The sequence below is a fragment of the Bos mutus genome, chromosome 19 (genome assembly GCF_027580195.1).
Source record: "Bos mutus isolate GX-2022 chromosome 19, NWIPB_WYAK_1.1, whole genome shotgun sequence".
NCBI lineage: Eukaryota > Metazoa > Chordata > Mammalia > Artiodactyla > Bovidae > Bos > Bos mutus.
Window position 1 is genome coordinate 22,229,251 of NC_091635.1, and position 20,155 is coordinate 22,249,405.

The 20,155-nt window shown below is 38.9% G+C and overlaps 1 protein-coding gene across 1 annotated transcript in view; it reads right to left on the minus strand.

Moving 5' to 3' along the window:
• Nucleotides 1-1,341: 1,341 nt before the first annotated feature.
• UTP18 (UTP18 small subunit processome component) overlaps nucleotides 1,342-20,155 on the minus strand; it is a 58,629-nt gene continuing 39,815 nt past the window's right edge. The window contains exons 11-14 of the mRNA XM_005890259.2: nucleotides 8,865-9,039; nucleotides 3,934-4,076; nucleotides 2,737-2,775; nucleotides 1,342-1,493 (exon numbers count right to left, since the gene is read on the minus strand). Of these exons, the coding sequence (XP_005890321.1) occupies nucleotides 2,751-2,775; nucleotides 3,934-4,076; nucleotides 8,865-9,039 (343 nt within the window). The 3' untranslated portion in view covers nucleotides 1,342-1,493; nucleotides 2,737-2,750. The remainder of the gene's footprint in view (nucleotides 1,494-2,736; nucleotides 2,776-3,933; nucleotides 4,077-8,864; nucleotides 9,040-20,155) is intronic.

The following is a 20,155-nucleotide window of genomic DNA, read 5'->3' on the forward strand; positions in this document are numbered from 1 at the left end:
GAATTTAGAATTAAAGAGCCCTTTGCCACAAGGGAGGAGCCTTGTTAACCACCTGACGAGCAAGAGACTTAACTGACGGGTCCCTCACCAGAGGCTGTCTGTTGGCTTCGGGAGGAGCTGCTGTTCAGGCACCTTCTTCCCTTGTTGGTGCTGATGATGAAGGAACACTGAGCAGGACATGTTTTAAGTCTTCCAAAGACCTGGACTGGAATCAATGTTTGTCTTACTTAAAAAAGGCAGTTCCATACTCAACAGTGATTCTTAGCATTTACCTGTCATCAGTACTTCAAGTGTTGCTTTCCTCCATGTCTTCTCCCATTTCCCTTTGTAGACTGAGGATGGCCTTTCAAACAGGCGCAGTGTTCCCTCATTGTGGTTTTGATTTGCATGTCTCTAACAATTTGTGATGTGCAGCACATTTTCACGGGCTTTGATTTTAACTAGTGTGTGTGGAACTGATCGTGGAAATTTTCTTCTTCACATTCTGCTCAGTTTTTAATTATTTTCAATTAGTTACCCATAAAGTGCCAATATCATTTAAAGCCCAGCAATCCTTGTGAATATGAAGTGCTCATAAGTGCTGCAGTGAAATAAAAGTCTTCTCTTTTGCCTTTTGAGTCCTAATCTACTTTAACTGTTTCTGATGTACTTTGCAAAGGAAGATCCATCTAGTCAAAGCTATGGTTTTTCCAGTAGTCATGTATGGATGTGAGAGTTGGACTATAAAAAAAGCTGAGTCCCAAAGAATTGATGCTTTTGAACTATGGTGTTGGAGAAGACTCTTTGAGAGTCCCTTGGACTGCAAGGAGATCAAACCAGTCAATCCTAAAGGAAATCAGTCCTAAATATTCATTGGAAGGACTGATGCTGAAGCTGAAACTTCAATACTCTGGCCACTTGATGCGAAGAACTGCCTCATTCATTGGAAAAGACCCTGATACTGGGAAAGACTGAAGGCAGGTGGAGAATGGGACAACAGAGGATGAGACGGTTTAATGGCATCACCAACTCAATGGACATGAGTTTGAGCAAGCTACAGGAGTTGGTAAAGGACAGGGAAGCCTAGCATGCTGCAGTCCATGGGGTTGCAAAGAGTCAGACACGACTGAGTGACTGAACTGAACTGACTGATCCTGGGAAAGGGAGAAATACTAATCAGGGTTAACTGTGAAATACAAGACTATCCACCTATGTTATTTTTGGCTACAGACAGGTGTGTTCAATGTCTTAGGTTCAGTCTTAAAAGAAATGCACCCAAATTAGCGTGTGTGTGTGTGTGTGTGTGTGTGTGTGTGTGTGTGTGTGTAGGCAGGTAGAGAAGGAAGAACCACATACACTTAGTTTCAAACAAAAGTTACTCTGAGTTTATTAAAACATTCCTAGTAACAAAAAAAAGCACATCTGACTCAATATATCATTATCTATATATTATCACACATTCTGGAAAGTCTCTTAAGATTTCAGGATGGGTTTTTCCTGTGGCCCAACTGGATCTAAGGAAAGAACAGAAGAAATGATATACTTGATTTATAGCCACTGGTCATCAACAAACATGCACTGGCAGTGTTTCTGAAGAGGCAAGATAGCTGGACTGTTTTCTCCTCCTGGTTAGTGTTCTGCTCAAAATTCTGCTACCTTCAAAAATTCTTTCCCCTAATTAAGTCTATATGCACTTCCAGAGTTTCTCCTCAACATCTATGAATCTCAGAGAAGATCAAATTACTCAACTGTGATGAACAGGTCAACTGCAAAGTTCAATGTCAGAATGACCACCATACCTCAGGTGAAAATCAAGCCATGGGAAGAAAATAATGTCCTACTGTTTTAAATATCAAGCAGCAATTGGAGGAAGGCAAAAACCTTATATCTTGAAGTCAAAAAGTACAAATTTGGAGTTACAAGATAAATATATACCAGGGATGTGATATACAATATGATAAATACAACGAACACTGCCATACATTATATACGAAAGTTGTTAAGAGAGAAAATCCTAGGACTTCTCACCACAAGGAAAGGAGTTTTTATTTATTTCTTTCATTTCGTATCTATGAGATGATGGATGCTCATTAAAGTTATTGTAGTAATCATTTCATGATATATGTATGTCAAATCATTATGCATACACCTGAAACTTACACAGTGCTATATGCCAATTATATCTCAATAAAACTGGAAGAAAAAGAATATATACAACATATGTATATGTATTTCTTTTTCGTGTGTACCATATATATATGGTGTGTATATATATATATATACACATGCATGTGCCAAATATATATATTACATGTGGCAGCAAAACTAATGGCCAACCATTCACTAGCTATAAGGCAAGCTACTTATAAACTCTCAAGAAACATACAAAATAAAAGGGCTTGAGCTTATGGAAACTGTAATTATATATGAAGATATATATATATCTTCAGTTAAGTCTCTTCTGCTTTGCAGATTATATACTCAGTGATTATAATTTTGATGACTATTTATGGACATAGTATTAAAAATCTTCCCTCAGAAGAACAGAGCCAGATTGTTGTGATTTGGGAGAAGAAATTCCCAAGGAAAAGTTCAAGTCCAACTTCCTGATCTATGTCCTTCCCACTCCCTTAACTGAAGATACAGCAACTCAGAGGCAAAGAAACAAAGATCAGCTAATATGGTCCCTCTGCCAACTGACAGCAATGGGTATAACCTTAAAACTTTGTAGAATGAAAAAAAAAAAGCTTTTCTTACTTTGAATAATCTTTTTAAAAGTCTGAGTAATGATGCAACCTGAAAAAAGTAAAAGACAAATCATCAAAACAATTTTTGATTACCCTGGGTATCACAGTATGGCACTGAGGAAGACTTTAGGTGTGGAAATGCAGCCACAATCACTCTCACTAGGCAACTACATTAAGACTCCTCAAGTTGATATTCTGAAGAATCCTAATGCTAATACCTCAGATTTTAGATACAAGCCATCAGCTTGCTCCAAAGCATTAAAGCAGAATCCGTGAAATACCTAATCAGCCACTTCCAGCAGAAATGCTGTCACTGCAAACCACATGCTAGGAGCAGTCTCACGAGAGATCAATGCTCTGGTGAAAATTCTAACAGGCTTAGGGGCTTAAGAAAAGAAAAAAATCCGTTATCATAATAAATTACAGCTTCGGAAGAGAATTTTGAAGCACAGTAAATATTTGCATCCTTTTATAAAATCCAAACCGAAAAATCACTCCAAAAATGACCCGTGGTGAGAATGATGAAGTTACCAATTTTCCCAGCACCATCCACCCAATTTTCTTTCAAAGTAAGCATGTTATTGTTTGCTACATTCTCTTCTCACAACTATCTCCTCAAAACCAATTTGCACGCCTCCTCTTCTTCACCCCAGATTTCAGCTTCTTTGAAAGCAGGCTTTCCCTGAAGCATACAAACATGAACACAGGGTTCTATACAACATTCATTCCCAGCACGTGGGAGCAAGGAAAAGGGGCTACGACTTAAGTCAGTTCCCGCCCCCAAGAGTCACCTTGTCACCAGCATATTCTTCTAGAAACAATGTAATTAGATTTTGTTTTTGCTTTATAGCCAAGTGAACGGAGTGCAGAAAAGAACCTGGACAGAGCATAAACTTTTGGTATCTTTGTAGTTAATATCCATATTTACAGCTTACAGCTGCAGGAAAAGAAATAAATACCTCTGTGAAAAATATCACTTAAATCTAGTGGAATAAAGAGAGCATTGTCAAGGCGACAGAGGCTAATCTAAAAACGTAAGGCACCAAAAAGTGGCAGTATTATTAAAGGGGCAATTTTTCCTCAATTTGACATTTTCAAAACACTGCATCACCCCCCTTCTCCAAAAACTCCAAGTAAATTTTTTGCTAGTGACAGTTTATGGTAGAAAAATGTACATTTTGTTAGATGTGAGGATAATAACACCTACCTATACATCAGGGCCTTCCCCTTTTCATTCCCCAAGGCAAAATACCCACTTCTGGGAGAAAAATCCATGGTATGAATGAGAGAAATATTCTTCTTTTTAACAACTGGGAAGTTTGAAAATACTGTAAAGGAAGGAAGGTGGACCTGCAGGAAACAATAAAAAGCTTTTAAACTAAAACAACTAGGAGCTCATCTTAAATTTTAGACTTCATTCTATCATTTTGCTAGAACAAAAGTTCGTTTTGATTGTAACACACATCAAGTATAGTTCCCTTAATACAGCAAAGTGTTCCAAAATTAAAATTTGATTTTCAATATGCTATTAACTGAGAAGAAAGGGACGGAAGAGAAAAAAGTGCTTTCTTGATGCTTCATTATTAATAAACTGCAGCATCTAGCATGGTGCCTAGGAGGGTAAACAAATAAGTGAATGAACAAAGTGAAAAGTCAGCAGTGCTGGTTTGCTCATTAAGTCGTGTCTGACTCTTGCAACCCCATGGATTGTAGCTTGCCAGGCTCCTCTGTCCATGGGGTTCTCCAGGCAAGACTACTGAAGTGGGTTGCCATTTCCTTCTCCAGGGGATCTTCCTGACCCAGGAACTGAACCCGGGTCTCCTGCACTGCAGGCAGTTTCATTACTGACTGAGCTACCAGGGAAGCCTGAAAAGTCAGTAGTAGAACCCATTAATGTTCTAACATGATAACTACAGCAAAGAATACTAAAATCTGATTACAAGGAACAGAACATTATGAAGAGCCTGAAGCCAAGACAAAATCATAACAAATTTCCAGTATCATACAATTCCCTACTTGCACTTTTATTTCTCAACAATGTGGTGCTGAAAATCTCTCCTCAAGGAGAGGCTAAACCATGAAAACCTGGTTCAAGGGAAACTGTGTTCTGACTGAGAAACAGTCCAAAGCTCACCTCAAGGCCAGGTCTCTTTCTCCAGAAAAGTCTGCTCAGGGGGGAAATGAGCCCAAATCCAAGCTAGGCAAGACAAGTCCTCATCCAATTTGTGGATAAATAAAATCCAAGCAAGGAAGCCATTACCTTAAGCAGACTAGGAAAGCTCTCGCACATTCTCTAGCTCTTCCAAGAAACACAGCACCTTCATACTCACAGAATTCTCATTCAGCTATTAATCATGGCAGTCCATCATCCTTCATTTTGAGGTAACTCCCCAGCCAATCAAGGGGACTTTCACAGACAAGTACCAGGTAAAACTGTTAGATACATCTGTCTATTACACAGGTTTCATTCAGTCACTAGGCCCTACTACCCTGGTAAATGCCTACTGACCATTAAGTCAAGAAAGTAAAGTTTACAGTGACTCTCCAGACCATTTTCAATTATTCTCCTTCTCCGGGAAGCAGATTCTGCCTGCACAGCCTGTCATCAATGCAAAGGCTAATGAGAAGTGCTCTTTGACACAATAAAGCAAAGACACTGACAAAAATTGGAGTATAAGACACAAAGCAATTTTTTAAAGTTCAACTTTACCTTTTGTGTATTTGTCTAGCTAAATAAACAGAACTCTATTACCAAAATTATCAGAAATACTGCAGTAAATACAAAGTTTATGATGTAAATGGAGTCCCTTTAAATGTACCCTGTGCAACAAATAACCTACACAAACATACATAGTGGCCAGAGCTTCACACAACAAGCTGACTTACTCTGATGGAGGATAAATACCAATTTATCAACAATTTTAAATTTTATCTCCTCTACTGACTTGAATATCAAGGAGGAAAAACCAGGTTTATGCCTTCCTAAAAGACTCAGCTATCTTACTTGCAAGAGCCCCAGTTTAGGGAGTGCCTAGTGGTCCAGTGGCTAAGACTCCTTGCTCCAAATACAGGGGGCCTGGGTTCGATCCCTGGACAGGGGACTAGATCCCATGTGCCACAACTAAAAGATCTTGCATGCCACAATGAAGATCAAAGATCCCCTGAGCTGCAACTAAGACCCAGTGCAGCCAGACAAATAAGTATTGAAAAAAAAGTTCCCCAGAGATTACACTGTATTAGTACATCTTCCCTCAGACCAACGACCCCCTCCTGGTTAGATCTCAGCTGTTCTCTCATCTCTCTTTATGACCCTTGTATTAAAAGCTGTTAATTGAACTAATAAGAAGTCCCATAAAAACACAACTTCTTTAATTCATAAAGTTCCCTTTATCTCCAACATAATTTCTGTATTACATTTAAGGGTCCAGTTATCAAAATTCAGTCAAAGCTCTCTCATCCTTAATTTAATAATTAAGGAGTCCCACAACTCCTACAACATCCAAGATTGAAGATGTAGTAACAATTTAACTTCTGAGTCTCTCAATGGTGCTATAACTTAGACTTATATTCACTGCTGAAATAACAGAACTGTTTGGTTCATTATAGGAGACTGCATCTAATAACACCGACACTGTTTCACAGAGGCATTATACCTGGTTTATTTCCATTAGTCATTATGGTTGAAAGTTGTTAGAAAGTGTCAGTCACTGTCATCTCTGACTCTGCAACTCCATGTATTGCAGCCCGCCAGGCTCCTTTGTCCATGGAATTCTCCAGGCAAGAATACTGGAGTGTGTAGACATTCCCTTCTCCAGGGATTTTCCTGACCCAGGGATTGAACCTGAGTCTCCTGCATTGCAGGCAGACTCTTTACTATCTAAGCCATCAGGGAAGCTGCTTGATATTATAGCTGACTACCATTTAAAAAATGGGAGGTGGCTGACATTAATGAATTCCTTATGTGATTTTACTACAATAAAAAACATAAATGCTGCCATGATCACTAAAGCAAACTAGACAGAACTATAAGGCGTTTTTCAGAACATATTATGTCAAGAAAAATAGATCCCATGGTTTTCTAACACAATTTACTATCATTAAAATGATAAAAGATTGATTTATGCTATTTTAAAGCTGACTTGAATTAGAACCCTCCCATTTATCAAATGATTCATTCAACAGAGGCAATAAAACCCAATGATATATTTTCCACACTTTTCCAGCAGAACTCTTTCTTCCCTCAAAGAAAATCTTAATGCAGAATGCCAATATATATATCACAAGTAATACTAAAGCTGCTCTATATAATACAGGGAGGAGCTTAGCCTCCTACTTGCCATCTGAAGTCCTGTACACATTCTAGGGCTCTGAAAAATTTAGTTAGAAAACTAAAAGCTAGAAAGAATACGGAATCTAGCATCACAGTTCACCGGCCTTTAGTAGCCGCTGACTTTGGGTAAGCTAATCCTCTGAGGACTATCACTTGGCTCAAAATTTTTTGTAAAATTCTTTATCTTTGTAAACTATACACTATTAAAGCTGATGAAGTATGCAAGGTTTATTTGCTGAGTATAAGTAAGATAAAAATAAGAATCTCTGTAACGTGTTTACAATCTGGTAGTACACACATAAAAATAGCACACTGCAATGCTGCTTTTCAAGGTTCTATGTATACCTGGGCATCTGTATACCCGGCTTATAGCAAGAAACTGATTCTGCCTGAAGCGCAGGAAACTTCACGAGGTGGAGTGACATTTAAGCTGAGATCTGATGCTGGGCCAAAAAAAAAAAAAGAGCAACACTGGCCTGAGGCTGTTATCCTTAGAAAGCCCTGCTTACAAGTGGCCCTTAGATGCTGTCTGGGAATTTGACTGGCAAATAGGTCCCTACACAGATGGGACACTTTTCCTAAATGATAAGGATGGCTCATGAGTCCGTGCTCAGTTGCCTCAGTTATGTCCAACTCTGTGTGAATCCATGGACTATGCCCACCAGGATCCTCTGTCCATGGAATTTTCCAGGCAAGAATACTGGAGTGGGTTGTCATTTCGTACTCCAGAGGATCTCTAATGTGGTTTATGTTGAACACTTGACTTTACTTCTGGGAACCTTTACTTTGGGTACCTCCTAGGTAGAGGGTACCTACCTGATCAACCCCCAATAAAAACCTTGGGCACTGAGTCTATGATGAGCTCTGGTAAAAAATATTTAACACATGTTGTCACAACTTGTTACTCGAGAATTAAACATGTCCTATGTGATCTGCCTTAAGAGAGGACTTCTGATGCCTGTGCCTGGTTTCCTCCAGGCTTTAGCCCATATACTTTTTCCTTATCCTTTGTACCTTTTCTCTGTAATAATTCTTAGCCATGAGTATGATCATATTCTGAGTCCCTGAGTCCGTGTATTTACCATTCTATTCCATGTGGTGCCATGGTAAAAGAATCCACCTTCCAATGCAGGAGAAACAAGCAATGCAGGTTTGATCCCTGGGTTGGGAAGATCCCCTGGAGTAGGAAACGGCAACCCACTCCAGTATGCCTGCCTGGAAAATTCAATGGACAGAGGAGCCTGGTGGCCTTCAGCCCATGGGATTGCAAAGAGTCGGACAGAACTGAGCGACTGAATGCTCAGCACTCATCAAACCTGGGGGAGTTCCTGGGAACCCCTGGCACAGAGCTATCTTCACAAGTACTATCCAGCTATTTAAACTGCAATCTTTTTACATGGTTAATGTCCAAGCTCAATTTATTTTCAGAATTTAAGAACTGCCTCCACTCTATTATGACACCAGGTCTTATAAAGGTAAATTAAGAAAACTACAGAGGGATGAAATATTTGCTTACATATTCCTTCATGTATATACCAAAAGTAACTTCTGAAAATGAAGACCACCTCTTAAGAAATGTTAGGAAAGGACAGCACAGTTTTCCCAAAAGAAGTGAAATAATACAAATTTGGTGGCTACTGTGTATCATTTCTATAATTACACCCAAAAGCTACAATACTAGCAGTTTTTACAACAAAAGAGGCTACTCTTTTTAAAATAATTCAACTCTTTCCTTATTATCTTTCCACGTTTTCAACTTAAAATTTTAAAATCATTAATGCTAAAAGGAAAGGGTAAAGACACATTACCAGTCTGACTGCTTCTTTCATGTTTGCTGAAGCAATTGCCAAGATTTCTGTAGTAGGATTGAAGGTCAGAGAAGTAACACCTGTAACCAAGTTCATTATCGCTTTTATTGGCTTTGGGTTCGTTTCTTGGAGACAAGAATCTTGATTGTATATGTTTACCACTCCACAATTAGAACTGCAAAGAGAAAAATGAATGAATTAAAGATTAAAAAGAAGCAACAGGATTTTCACAATCCAAGTGAATTAAGATATAACACCCCACCCCCAGAAAACTAATATTTATAGGAACTGTATCATGTTACACAGGGACTATGGGCTGGAGTGTTCATCCCAAGGCAAAAATCAGAGTCTATCAGTTTTACTGTAGTCTTACTGAAATCTTGTTAATGCTGGGAGCTTTTAAATTACTAGTGTAGCTAGAAAATCCAAGCAAGCGTAGAATCTTCATTATTCATTCCTTCAATAAATATTTACTGAATTTCAACTTTACGACAGGCACTGTTTAAGTGCCTGGGATGCAAAGACAAACAAAAGAGGCTACGAGGGCCACTCTCATGCCATGTATGGACAACCGAACATTCTAATATGCGAATGAGCACCATCTTCCCCGTTTAGATCTCCTCCTTTCTTTTTTTGATTCTATTCTATTTATGAGAACATCCAAAACAGTGCTGCACAACAGCTGTAATAGCAAGTACCTTAGTTTTTTGGTCTATAAGAATACCACAGTCAATAGTTAATGGAAGCGATCATCCACTCCAAGTTTACTGAAATACTTACCAACAATGAACTATACCCAATATTCACATAATGTAAATCTTAATGACTAACAGAATCATTCACAGACAGGTTTCAGTAAACACTTTTGACCTCAATCTTCAGACCACCTAATGTTACAGGCATCATTTATAAGGAATAAGAATAAGGATAGTTGTCATTCACAGATACTTAATTAGCAAATGCAATATAAACCTGAAAGTTGCAAGAAATTAATACTCAAACTAACAAAGGCGACACATTAAGTGTTCTAATTCCTACACTCAACATTCTCACTGATTCACTTAATACTTATTGCCTACAGTGAAACAGGCACAATGCATAAACAAGACAAATTTAGTTCACACACACGACTCCACAGTTTGAAATTATAGCCAACTCACAAATAGTATGTTAGATTCAGTGTTTTAAAGTCTTCAAACTACTTATATTTAGTTTCTGATGTATATTTCATATACATTAATTAAAAAGCCCTTAATTTAAGTACAGCTAACTCTTATGTAGTCCCTATTAACCACTCAGGAGGAACAATATATATCCTGGCTTTAGAAAATCTTGCTGTGGACTGAACATTTGTGTCCCACTAAAATGGTTTTTCCAGTGGTCATGTATGGATGTGAGAGTTGGACTGTGAAGAAGGCTGAGTGCCGAAGAATTGATGCTTTTGAACTGTGGTGTTGGAGAAGACTCTTGAGAGTCCCTTGGCCTGCAAGGAGATCCAACCAGTCCACCCCAAAGGAGATCAGTCCTGAGTGTTCATTGGAAGGACTGATGCTGAAGCAGAAATTCTAATACTTTGGCCACCTGATGTGGAGAGCTGACTCATCTGAAAAGACCCTGATGCTGGGAAAGATTGAAGGCAGGAGGAGAAGGGGATGTCAGAGGATGAGATGGTCGGATGGTATCACTGACTCAGTGGACATGAGTTTGGGTAAACTCTGGGAGTTGGTGATGGACAGGGAGGCCTGGTGTGCTGCAGTCTATTGGGTTGCAGAGTTGGACACGACTGAGTGATTGAACTGAACTGAATGGCAGTTCTATTTTCAATTTTGTAAGGAATCTTCACACTGTTCTCCATAGTGGTTGCACTACTTTGCATTCCCACCAACAATGTAACAGGGTTCCCTTTTCTCCACACCCTTTCCAGCATTTATTGTTTGTAGACTTTTTGATAGCAGCCATTCTGACCGGCGTGAGATGGTAACCTCATTGTGGTTTTGATTTGCATTTCTCCAATAAGTGATGTTCAGCATTTTTTCACGTGTTTGTTAGCCATCTGTATGTCTTCTCTGGAGAAATGTCTGTTTAATTCTTTGGTCCATTTCTTGATTAGGTCGTTTATTTTTGTGGTATTGAGCTGCATGAGCTGTTTGTATATTTTTGAGATTCTTTGTCAGTTGCTTCGTTTGCTTATATTTTCTCCTACTCTAAAGGCTGTCTTTTCACCTTGCTTATAGTTTCTTTCATTGTGCAAAAGCTTTTAAATTTAATTAGGTCCCATTTGTTTATTTTTGCTTTTATTTCCTTTACTCTGGGAGGTGGGTCATAGAGGATCCTGCTGTGATTTACGTCAGAGAGTGTTTTGCCTATGTTTTCCTCTAGCAGTTTTATAGTTTCTGGTCTTAAATTTAGATCCTTAATCCATTTTGACTTTATTTTTGTGTATGGTGTTAGGAAGTGTTCTAATTTTATTCTTTTACGTGTAGCTGTCCAATTTTCCCAGAACCATTTACTGAAGAGGCGCTCTTTGCCCCAATTGTATATTCTTGCCTCCTCTGTCAAAGATAAGGTGTCCACAGGTGCGTGGATTTATCTCTGGGCTTTCTATTTTGTTCCATTGATCTATATTTCTGTCTTTGTGCCAGTACCATACTGTCTTGATGACTGAAGCTTTGTAGTATAAACAAGTCAGGCAGGTTGATTCCTCCAGTTCCTTTCTTCTTTCTCAAGACTGCTTTGGCTATTCAAGGTTTTTTGTATTTCCATACAAATTGTGAAATTATTTGTTCTAGTTCTGTGAAAAATAGCATTGGTAGCTTGATAGAGATTGTACTGAATTGATAGATGGCTTTGGATAGTATACTCATTTTCACTATATTGATTCTTCCGATCCATGAACATGGTATATTTCTCCATTATTTGTGTTATCTGTGATTTCGTCAGTGTTCTACAGTTTTCTGTAAAACTGTAAAAATATATAGGTCTTTGCTTCTTTGGGCAGATTTATTCCTAAGTATTTTATTCTTTTCACTGCAATGGTGAATGATTATTTCCTTAATTTCTATTTTCTCATTGTTGGTATATAAGAATGCAAGGGATTTCTGTGTATTAATTTTATATCCTGCAACTTTACTATATTATAAACTCTAGTAATTTTCTAGTAGTCTTTAGGGTTTTCTATGTAGAGGATCATGTCATCTGTAAACAGTGAGAATTTTACTTCTTTTCTAATTTGGATTCCTTTTATTTCTTTTTCTTCTCTGACTGCTGTTGCTAAAACTTCCAAAACTATGTTGAATATTAGTGGTGAGAATGATCTTGTTCCCAACTTTGTCAAAGGCTTTCTCTGCATCTAGAGATAACCATATGATTTTTATCCTTCGATTTGCTAATATGGTGTATCACACTGATCTGCGAATACTGAAGGATCCTTGCATCCCTGGGATAAAGCCCACTTGGCCATGATGTATGATCTTTTTAATATGTTGTTGGATTCTGTTTGCTAGAATTTTGTTGAGGATTTTTGCATCTATGTTCATCAGTGATGTTGGCGTGTTGTTTTTTTTTGTGGCATCTGTCTGGTTTTGATATTAGGGTGATGATGGTGGTGGTCTCACAGAATAAGCTTGGGAGTTTACCTTCCTCTGAAATTTTCTGGAAGAGTGTGAGTTGGATAAATGTTAGCTCTTCTCTAAATTTTTGGTAGAATTCACCTGTGAAGCCATCTGTTCCTGGTCTTCCGTTTGTTGGACGATTTTTGATTACAGCTTCTATATCCGTGCTTGTGATGGGGTCTCTTAAGATTTTCTATTTCTTCCTGATTCATTTTTGGAAGGCTATAATTTTCTAAGAATTTGTTCATTTCTTCCAAGCTGTCCGTTTTACTGGCATATAGTTGCTGAGAGTGGTCTCTTACGATCCTCTGTCGTCTGTTGTTTTGTGTTGTCTGTTGTGATACTCCATTTTCATTTCTAATTCTGTTGATTTGATTCTTCTTTTTCTTGATGAGTCTGGTTAATGGTTTGTCTGTTTTATTTATCTTCTCAGAGAACCAGCTTTTAGTTTTGCTGATTTTTGGTAGAGTCTCCTTTGTTTCTTTTTATTTCTGCCCTAATTTTTATGATTTCTTTACTTCTACTAACCCTGGGGTTCTTCATTTCTTCTTTTTCTAGTTGCTTTAGGTGTAAAGTTAGGTTAATTTGATTTTTCTCTTGTTTCTTGAGGTAAGCTTGTAACGCTATGAACTTAGCACTGCTTTTACTGAATCCCATAGATTTTCAGTTGTGCTTTCATTTTCATTTGTTTCTATGCATGTTTTAATTTCCTTTTTGATTTCTTCCATGATTTGTTGGTGATTCAGAAGCATGTTATTTAGCCTCCATATGTCTGTGTTTTTAATAGCTTTTTTCCTGTAGTTGACATCTAATCTTACCACACTGTGATCAGAAAAGATGCTTGAAATGATTTCATTTTTTTTGAATTTACTAAGGCTAGATTTATGGCCCAGGATGGGATCTATCCTGGACAATGTCCCGTGTGCACTTGAGAAAAATGTGAAATTCATTGTTTTGGGGTGAAATGTCCTAGAGATATCAATTAGGTCTAACTGGTCCATTGTATCATGTAAAGTTTGTGTTTCCTTTCTAATTTGCTGTTTGGTTGATCTATCCATAGGTGTGAGTGGGGTATTAAAGTCTCCCACTATTATTGTGTTACTGTTAATTTCCCCTTTCATACTTGTTAGCATTTGCCTTACATCTTGAGGTGTTCCTAACTTGGATGCATGCTGCTGCTGCTCAGTCGCTTCAGTCGTGTCCGACTCTGTGCGACCCCATAGATGGCAGCCCACCAGGCTCCCCCATCCCTGGGATTCTCCAGGCAAGAACACTGGAGTGGGTTGCCATTTCCTTCTCCAAAGCAGGAAAGTGAAAAGTGAAAGTGAAGTCACTCAGTCGTGTCCAACTCTTCGAGAGCCCATGGACTACAGCCTACCAGGCTCCTCCATCCATGGGATTTTCTAGGCAAGAGTACTGGAGTGGTTGCCATTGCCTTCTCTGACTTGGATGCATATATATTTCTAATTGTTATATCTTCTTGGATTGATCCTTTGATGATTATGTAGTGTCCTTCTTTGTCTCTTTTTATGACCTTTAGTTCAAAGTCTATTTTATCTGATAAGAGTATTGCTACTCCTGTTTTCTTTTGGTCTCTATTTGCATGAAATATTTTTCCAGCCCTTCACTTTCAGTCTGTATGTGTCCCTTGGTTTCAGGTGGGTCTCTTGTAGACAGCATATATAGAGGTCTTGTTTTCGTATCCATTCAGCCAGTCTTTGTCTTTTGGTTGGGGCATTCAACCTATTTACATTTAAGGTAATTACTGGTAAGTATGATCCTGTTGCCATTTACTTTGTTGTTTTGGGTTTGAGTTTATAAACCTTTTCCTGTGTTTCCAGTCTAGAGGAGATCCTTTAGCATTTGTTGAAGAGCTGGTTTGGTGGTGCTGAATTCTCTCAGCTTTTGCTTGTCTGTCTCCTTCATATTTGAATGAGATCCGTGCTGGGTATAGTAATCTGGGTTATAGGTTTTTCTCTTTCATCACTGTATGTCCTGCCATTCCCTTCTGGCCTGAAGAGTTTCTTTTGAAAGATCAGCTGTTATCCTTAAAAGGGGATCCCCTTTTGTGTTATTTGTTGCTTTTCCCTTGCTGCTTTTAATATCTGCTCTTTGTGTTTATTAACCTCCTTAGTTTGATTAATAAGTGTCTTGGGGTGTTTTGCGTTGGGTTTATCCTGTTTGGGACTCTCTGGGTTTTTTGGACTTGGGTGGCTATTTCCTTTCCCATTTTAGGGAAGTTTTCAACTATTATCTCCTCAAATGTTTTCTCATGCCCCTTCTTTTTGTCTTCTTCTGGGACTACTATGATTTGAATGTTGGGGCGTTTAACATTGTCCTAGAGGTCTCTGAGGTTGTCCTCATTTAATTCTTGTTTCTTTTTTTCCTCTCTGCTTCATTTATTTCCACCATTCCATCTTCCACCTCACTTATCCTATCTTCTGTCTCAGTTATTCTATTGTTTCCCTCCAGAGTGCTTTCAATCTCAGTTATTGCATTATTCATTATTGACTCTTTATTTCTTCTAGGTCCTTGTCAAACATGTCTTGCATCTTCTCAATCCTTGTCTCTAATCTATTTACCTGTAACCTCCACTTTGTTTTCAAGATTTTGGATCATCTTTACTATCATTATTCTGAGGAATTCTTTTTTAAAAAATATATTTATTTATTTTTGGCTGTGCTGGGTCTTCCCTCCTGCAAGGGCTTTTCTTTAGTTGCGGGAGCAGGGGCTACCCGCCAATTGCTGTGTGTGAGTTTCGCATTGTGGTGGCTTTCTCCTGTTGCAGAGCATGGGCTCCAGGATGTGAGCTTCAATAGTTGCAGCTTATAGTCGCAGGCTCATGACAGGTTGTTGCTGAGCCATGAAAGATGCTGTGATTCTTGGCCTCTGGAGAAGAGGAGTTCAATCCAGGGCCAGTGACAAGGCTTGAACGCTAACAAACTTCTTGTGTAATAAAGTTTTATTAAAGTGTAAAAGAGATAGAGAAAGCTTCTGACTTAGACATCAGAAGGGGGCAGAAAGAGTGCCCCCTTGCTAGTCTTTAGCCAGATGTTATATACCTATCTTTAGCTGGACGTTATATACCTATACTTCCCTGGTGGCTCAGATGGTAAAGCGTCTGCCTACAATGCAGGAAACCAGGGTTCAATCCCTGGGTCGGGAAGATCCCCTGGAGAAGAAAATGGCAACCCACTCCAGTACTCTTGCCTGGAAAACCCCATGGATAGAGGAGCCTGGTAGGCTACAGTCCAAGGGGTCGCAAAGAGTCGGACATGACTGAGCAACTTCACTTTCACTACATACCTATCAGCAAGTTGTTAATTAGAGAAAGGAGATGTCTCAAAATTCAGAGTGGCACCAGGCCCCTCACTCCCAACATGCATTTTGAGATAACACTGGCACCAGGTGAGTCATCTGGAGCCATAAAACGATTGACATTTATCTTGAAGAAAGGCAGGCGTCCAAGTAAGTATATAGTTTCATTAACATAGATTAGGAGAACAATGTATCAGTAAAACATACAGGTTTGTTGAGCCCTGGTTCTGAGTCTCAAGCAGAACTGACTTGAGGAAAGACAAGAGTCTAGGGTAAATACACAGTTCATTAACATAGCTTAAGAAAAACATTTCCGTAAGAAAAACACATTGGCTAGCTCAAGGTTTGAGAAAAGTTAAGTTCAGGTGGAGCCAAGTGTCATCATGGCAACATAGAATTTTAAGAGAAACCTCCTTTTAAATTTGTATAGAGAAGGGGAAAAAAACCTAACACTTGTTTGCTTCCTCCTGCTGCTTAAGAGAGAGGTAAAATATGTCTGACACTTGCAGCCTATTTCCTCTGGCCTTCCTGCCTGTAAAGCTCTCACTCAATAGTTGTGGTGCACAGACCTGGTTGCCCTGTGGTATGTGGGCTCTTCCCAGATCAGGGATTGAACCCTAGTCTCCTGCACTGACAAGCAGATTCTTTAACACTGAGCCACCAGGGAAGCCCCTACCCCAAGAATTCTTATGTGATTATTGCTTAGATGTGTGGGACAAAAATGGCATGAGTTAATCATCTTAATATATGGAAATTTACAGTGGTATTTGTGCTACGATATAACTGATCCTGATATGCAACTAAGAATATTTAATGATATCCACATAACCAGCAGTATGAAAACTGAACAGAGAACTTCCTGATGTACAAGCTGGGTTTCAAAGCAGCAGAAGAACCAGAGATCAAATTTCCAACATTCGTTGGATCATGGAGAAAGGAAGGGAGTTTCAGAAAAAAATCTACTGTTGCTTCATTGACTATACTGTAGCCTCTGACTATGTGATCACAACATTGGGACAATTCTTAAGAGAGATGGGAATACCAAACCACATTACTTGTCTCCTGAAAAACCTGTATGTGGGTCAAGAAACAACAGTTAGAACTGGACATGGAACAAGGGACTGGTTCAAAACTGGGAAAGGAGTATGTCAAACCTATTCTCACCCTGCTTATTTAACTTACATGCATACGCAAAATGCTGGGCGGGATGAATCACAAGCTGGAATCAAGATTGACAGGAGAAATAACAAACTCAGATATGCATATGATACTATTCTTAAAGGCAGAAAGTGAAGAGGAACTAAAGAGTCTCTTGATGAAGGTAAAGGAGGAAAGCAAAAAGTGTGGCTTGAAATTCAACATTCAAAAAACTAAGATCATGGCATCCAATCCCCTTACCTCATGGTAAATAGAAGGGGGAAAAGTGGAAGCAGTGACAGGTTTTATTTCCTTGGGCTCCAAAATCACTGTGGGAAGTGACTGCAGCCATGAAATTAAAAGACGCTTGCTCCTTGGAAAGAAAGTTATGACAAACCTAGACAGCATATTAAAAAGCAGACATCACTATGATGACAAAGTTCCATATGATCAAAGCTATGGTTTTTCCAGTAGTCATATATGGATACTGAGAGCTGGACCATAAAGAAGGCTAAAACCGAAAAACTGAAGCTTTTGAATTGTGGTGCTGGAGAAGACTCTTGAGAGTCCCTTGTACTGCAAAGAGATCAGATCAGTCAATCCTAAAAAAAATCAACCCTGAATATTCATTGGAAGGATTGATGTTGAAGCTGATGCTCCAATACTGTGGCCACCTGATGCAAAGATCCATTGGGAAAGATTCCTGCAAAGATCCATTGGAAAAGACCTTGATGCTAGGAAAGATTGAAGGCAAAAGGAGAAGGGAGTGGCAGAGGATGAGATGGTTAGATAGCATCACACTGGCTCGAGGGACATGAATGTGAGCAAACTCCAGGAAACACTGGAGGACAGAGGAGCCTGGCATGCTACAGGTCATGGTGTCACAAAGAGATGGACACGACCTAGCAACAACAATGCAAACTGTCACAGGAATACAGAAGAACAGAAAGAATTTAATCCCAGGGGAAAAAAAAGACTGTTAAGAAATACTCAGAAATATAAGAGAACATAAGCTAAACTCTCTATATGTGATCCAGAACCTCAAAGAAAGGAAAAATCAGTATGAACTGAAGTTGCTCTAGTGAAGCTTTGTGGAAAAGGTAAGTGAGACATGAGCTGGGGAAGGGAGATAGTAGGTTCAAAACAAACAAATAGCAACAATGACAAGGCAAAAAAATAAAAACCAGGTATCATAAGAGGAAAAACAAGAACAAAGGGAGAAGGGAGCTCTCATCACTGAACTCCTAACTAAAAAAATAGACATGACTGTCACCCTTCCACCCCCCAATCACAGCTGACTGGACTAGAAGTAGGTTCCTAAATCAAGAACAGCCTATCCATTAGCAGATCAGCAACCACAAATGTCCTAGTAGAGAAAAATCTTCCCAAACAAGAATGATGGCAATTAGCCAGATCAGCCTAGCTCTAGTGTCTCTCTCATTTCATTTCCTCCCATGGACCATCAAATGACTGCCTTTAATCTAACTCCACTCACTTCTAACTGCCTATTAACACTGCCCTGTGAACCTATCTCTGACCTGCCTCCATCCCGCATCCACCCTCATTCCATGGACAACTCTACTCTACTGACTGTCTTGGCCTGGAGCCTGAGAATGTCACTCCTCCTCTCTCATCCCAATTTTCTAAGCAGTTAGGACATACACTGAAAGCATCATTTACCTATCTACCTATTCCCATTCCCATCCTTATTACTCAAGGCCTGGATTACTGCAATGACCTCAAGGCTCATCCACCTGCACCTCTATTCCCCATCTAAAGGCTATGAGAATTATCTACTTCAAACCCTAAATTTCAATTATCATCATGATTCTTTGCTTAAAAATCTTTAATGGTTCCACTTTCCATTTAATATAATGTCCATATTATTCAGCACAGCATAAAAGACTTCTCTGCCTGCCTGCTTTTCTACCTTTGTAGCCTACGCCCCCACCCCACTTAAGAATCATCCCATCCATACTCCTCTCAGAACACAAACCTGAATTCTCTCATCCTTTCTCCACTATCTGCAATACCTTTCTCTGAATTCCAACTGGCCCTCAAAATGCCCAGCTCAAGTGCCAATATCCCACAAAACCCCTTTCAGACATTCCAACTATAACAGCCTTCACCATTCCTAACGCTTTTAAAATTGAAACACTGTATCTAAACTGCAGCCCTTGTGATGGCTTGATGGCTCACCTTGTGAATACCGATACATGTACATATGTCCCCACATGAGATCATAAACTATGAAAAGGTGAAAATGTATTGTTCTATCTCACAATCCCCAGCTCAACGCCCAATAAATGTTTTATGAATGAGGAAACTGAAGCAAAAGCATTATCACTGAATAAAACAGGCTTTTCTTGCATTATAAAGCACACATGTCCTAAAGAATCTCTAGATGAAGCAAAATGAAACCCATTTTATATGTTCAATGAGAAAACACTGAAATAAAGAACTATTAATTCCAGGCCCTAAATCATAACAAATTTTCTAATTCTCTACAGTCCTGAATTTTCAGTAGTCTTTTAAAATAAAATCAAAATACTTAGGGGGTGGCATTGTGGAAAGACCACAGAACTGGAAATCAAACAACATGAGTTGTAGCAATCCTTACATTAACCAAAGCCATTTTAAAAAAAGGCACTATAAAATAAAAGACCTCTATTTACAATATTCTGAGTTTCCTATATCCCTATCAGAGCAAAGCTGTAAATCGAAAGCATCCACTTTAACCCAGGACACTGAAAAGAGTTAATGGACACTATCAGACAAATTTTGAGATCAAGAGAGGAAGAGAGGGAGTTGGGAGGAAGGGAAGCAGCAGCCAGTCAACCAGCTAAGTGAGTTCAGTTTCTCCTACCTCTGCTCTGACTGTACCACCAATAACTCTTCCCTCTACATGAGAAACTCCTCTAAGAAGGGTTAAGGCCTTTCTTTACAGGTTTAACAATAAAAACCTAGAAATGGTCTTTGACTAAGCACATCAGAATTCAATTACACTGACAGGCAATTAAAATCAAATGAGTTTAAGTGGCTAATATTAGATTCTTTCCTCTCTGGGCCTGTCAAAGGGAATTAATAAAAAGTAATACCAAAAAAAAAGAGGCAAAAACCAGAAAAAGATTAACTTCACAAATCTGAGTGATGGTTATGTTTGTGCAGTTTTTGTCTTACACAAAGGTAAAGCAGGTCTGCTTAAAATTACTTATAATTTTACTC